Raw genomic sequence first — 4,209 nt, 5'->3', positions numbered from 1 at the left:
TACAGACTGAAAACACATTTATGATGAGTGTGGTAACAGACGCAGCATGCAGCCTCATCTTTATCTGATTTCTGTATTTCCTGTCTTTAATAATGAGGTTTGGGGGATTTTAAGAGGCTTTGAACTTGTGTAATTGTCCACTTCTGGGTCTGAATCCTTGTGGAGGTCACTTATCTGCCGGGACTGCACACTGACTCTCACCTGACTGACTTTTCTTCTTCTTCTTCTTCTTTTTCTTCTTCTTTAGTTTGACTCTCAGGAAGTTGTTCCTCTCCTTTCTGTCCTGTCCTCCCGCTTTCTCCCCCCCTCCTTCCTTCTTCACGTCTGCTCACGGACAGGTAAGAAAAACAGTGATGTTTCTGGCTGAACTCCAACTAAATCTTTATTCTTCTTTTAAAATATCTGAAGATTAACCACATTTTAAAAGTTTAAACCCTGCATTAAAACAGAGATTAATGCTGTGATTAAAACAAACAGCGATCAAGTCTGTGTGTATGCTGGGGATGTCACCGGAAATTTAAATACCAACACCAGTGAAATCGATACCCGATTCGACACCACGGCAAAAAACAAAACAATAAAGCTCATGTACTTCAACATAAACTCCTTTAATAAAAACATTTGAACATGAAAAATGATTAATTAACGACAAAAAAGGGAGGGAGAGCGAAAGGTGACTCCACTCTCTGCTTGCCTTACTGTCCACTAAGCTAACTTCACAAACTCTCGTGAGATTATTCCCCAGCGGTTAAAGGTAAAAGGTGATAACAGTCTATTCCCCACATACTACCAACGTAATATAAATACACTCTAAATTATCCACACACATTTTAGATAATCCTACAAGTAACTCTTTGCATTACTGTAAATATTAACTGCATTTATCTGTAAATACTGTAAATATTCATAAACATAACGTGATGACGTGGCAGATTGTGATTGGCTGTACGTCGGATTGCTTACAGATATAGTTTTAACGGGTCCTCGGATCGACTATGGAGGCCCCAGAGCCGTTAAATAATCTTATTTAACGGCTCTGGGAGAACTTATATAATGAAATACAGTTCTACTTATTAAACGGGACATAACACAGCCTCACATTAGCTGTGTATTAATGTTACAACGCTAATGTTAGCTGCCGATCAACTTAAGCTAACGGTAGCTAACTTAAGCTACTCGGACAAACTACATAGTGCCCCGGTTATAAATTTTAGGTATCAGATCTGCTCGGGGTCTTTATTAAATATTTTTTCTTTTATTTCACATTTACTTTGGCAATATGGAAATAACGTACACACACGCGTTAGCTAACGTAAGTGGATCGGTAGCTAATATTAGCATCGTAACATTAATTCACCGAAAACTAGTATACGTAAACACTACGACATACAGCCAATCGCGATCTGCCAACCCGAGCACATCTGGTACCTACCACCGGTGTTGCGGGGAAGAAATTTGCATTCAAAATAAGCAAACGTGGAGTCATGTTTACTCAGAACTGGATAATACTAAACAGTTCAATTTCAATTCAGTTCTATTTTATTTATATAGCGTCAAATCACAACAACAGTCATCTCTGAGCGCTTTTTATGAAACAGAAACCCAACAGTTCCCACCGAGAGCAGCACTAGGCGACAGAGGCAAGGAAAAACGAACCACACAACGTGATGTGTGTGTCGGTCAGGTAACACACAGTTTACTTTCTAGTTCGCCAAGACGTGCTGTTGTAGCAGGAGAGCTGTGTGTCTTGCTGTTTGGAGCTGCTGTGCTCCAGAATCGCATAACCCACCTTTAAGATGCAGAGAAATATCCAACGTTACTGTTGGAAATTCCAAAAGTTGTGTATGTTAGATTTTTCGTTGAATTTACAAAAAAATATTCTATATCGGGACATTGATTTTTAGTCATATTGCACCTACGGCACTGTAGAAATACCGACATGTTTTCAGAATGTTGGCACCGACTTGGCGCCGAAGTATCTGTTCTCGTGACATCCCTAGTGAACGCACAAGCATAGCCGTCCTACCTGTTCCTGCGGCGCTGCGCTCTCTGTCGTCACGATGACAGGTGCTGTTCTGGTCCTCGTTCTTCCTGTCTGACATGAAGTCGCTCCCCTTGGAAGATGACCGCTTCCTCCTACGACAACCACAGTCAGTGTTAAACACCCACTTTCCCTTTTGCTAACTTCCTGTAAAGCTCCTGTTCTAGGAATTTGAGCCGTCGACCAACCTCGGGGCCTCCTGCTCGCCGCCTCGCTCGTCCAGCTGCTGGTCGGAGTGGTAGTACTTGATGTGGTAGTGAAGAAGACTCGCCTTCCTGAACGACTTGGTGCAGCCCGCTGCAGGACACTTGAAGGGGTTGTGGTCCAACTCAATGGAGAGAATGGGAGGCGGCTGGTTCTTTATCACCCGGTACACTGAGAGGGGTCAGCAGGGAGGGAGGTACAGGACTGGATATTAAACCTCAATACTTTTTTGGTGCAGACCAAAATGCGAAAATGGCATCATATGTCTGATCAGATGGTTACAACATTTTGCCAATTGTAGATTCTATATAAATTCTCGTGCATCTGCAAAATAAAAAAAAGAACTTTGGCTTCTTTAGTTAAATGTTGTAAGAAATCTTCTTTATATGATACTCAAAGTAGGGCTTCATAGAAATACTTGTTTTGGATCCACCAGCAAAACTCAGGTCCTGTATCAGCTCTAGAATTTAAATATTTCAAACGACACCCAGCTGTAGTACGTAGAGAGTGCGTCTTTTAAATAAATGAATAAATTACAAGGGACGGACAGGGTTGGGTAACAAATTTCCAAGAACTATATTTTTATAAGAGCCGTGCGTTTGGATCCTGCTCCTCGGTTCCTAACTTCCTGCATATTTCAGCTCCTGACTGAACTGCAGTGAGCTTTTTTCAGTCCATCAAAGTGTCTCTTATCTGCCAGGAGCTGCTACGCCGACCACGCATCTGTCCCTTATTGTCCTACAGTACTTGAGCCTCAGTTAAAAGTGTAGTAGTGTGTATTTGTGTGATGTGCGAGTGCTCTTACATGGTTCTCTGCTGAACTTGTGTGTGGTGGGCAGGTGGGCCTGACGCTCCAACAGGACGTCTGAGAGATGGACAAAGATTGAGGTGAAACAACACAGAAAGCATGCCGTCAGGACAGGAGCACATTAGCAACTTAAAAAGCACACATCAGCTTTTTAATACTGTATTGGCCCAAATCTAGGACTAGTTTCTGTTTTTTCTCTCTCAGAAACTACACTCAAAAATACACTCGCAGTCCAACCATAATCCAAATGTCCTTATTTCGTCTGTGAATCTGTCTCAGTTGGATGAAGATGATGGAAGTTCTTTGACTTTTCTTTGAAGTTCTTTTGGGTTTGTGGTCTTTCTAATTATGTATTTTCTTATACTTCAAATGATTTACGACAAACTGTGACTTTCTTGTCAAGCCTCGACAACAACGGTGGCCCGATGGCCAGTAAAAAGTAACGTCGGGAAAGTCGAACTAGTCCATCACTGGCCCGATCGGGCCACTGCAAAAACATTAGTAATTAAAAAAAAGTTATTAGAAACTCAACATCCTGCAGTTGTTTTGCGACAGTTAGTTTTTGTTTTGTTATTGTGCCGGTTAGTTTTTGTTATTGTGCCGGTTAGTTTTTGTTTTGTTATTGTGCCGGTTAGTTTTTGTTATTGTGACGCTTAGTTTTTGTTATTGTGACGGTTAGTTTTTGTTATTGTGACGGTTAGTTTTTATTATTGTGACGGTTAGTTTTTGTTATTGTGACGGTTAGTTTTTGTTATTGTGACGCTTAGTTTTTGTTATTGTGACGGTTAGTTTTTGTTATTGTGACGGTTAGTTTTTGTTATTGTGACGGTTAGTTTTTGTTATTGTGACGGTTAGTTTTTGTTATTGTGAAGGTTAGTTTGTTATTGTGACGGTTAGTTTTTGTTATTGTGACGGTTAGTTTTTGTTATTGTGAAGGTTAGTTTGTTATTGTGAAGGTTAGTTTGTTATTGTGACGGTTAGTTTTTGTTATTGTGAAGGTTAGTTTTTGTTATTGTGAAGGTTAGTTTGTTATTGTGACGGTTAGTTTTTGTTATTGTGACGGTTAGTTTTTGTTATTGTGAAGGTTAGTTTGTTATTGTGAAGGTTAGTTTGTTATTGTGAAGGTTAGTTTTTGTTATTGTGAAGGTTAGTTTTT

At 40.2% G+C, this 4,209-nt stretch overlaps 2 protein-coding genes across 8 annotated transcripts in view; both read right to left on the bottom strand.

The window, feature by feature from the left end:
- The window catches only part of LOC123974652 (protein NDRG3-like), a 165,252-nt gene that overhangs the window by 24,859 nt on the left and 136,184 nt on the right, over nt 1-4,209 (bottom strand). The gene's annotated exons all lie outside the window — the stretch shown is intronic.
- LOC123974648 (PHD finger protein 20-like) overlaps nt 1-4,209 on the bottom strand; it is a 25,483-nt gene that overhangs the window by 11,622 nt on the left and 9,652 nt on the right. For 5 of the 6 annotated variants that reach the window (XM_046055479.1, XM_046055478.1, XM_046055482.1 and 2 more), the window contains 4 exons: nt 3,051-3,110; nt 2,230-2,416; nt 2,027-2,136; nt 202-324 (listed from right to left, as the gene is read on the bottom strand). In XM_046055479.1, coding sequence (XP_045911435.1) covers nt 202-324; nt 2,027-2,136; nt 2,230-2,416; nt 3,051-3,110 — 480 coding nt within the window. The remainder of the gene's footprint in view (nt 1-201; nt 325-2,026; nt 2,137-2,229; nt 2,417-3,050; nt 3,111-4,209) is intronic. The other variant, XM_046055484.1, reaches the window with a different exon arrangement.

This window comes from Micropterus dolomieu, linkage group LG08, assembly GCF_021292245.1.
Source record: "Micropterus dolomieu isolate WLL.071019.BEF.003 ecotype Adirondacks linkage group LG08, ASM2129224v1, whole genome shotgun sequence".
NCBI lineage: Eukaryota > Metazoa > Chordata > Actinopteri > Centrarchiformes > Centrarchidae > Micropterus > Micropterus dolomieu.
The sequence above is the reverse complement of the archived record's forward strand: the minus strand, read 5'-3'. Positions and strand labels throughout refer to the sequence as shown.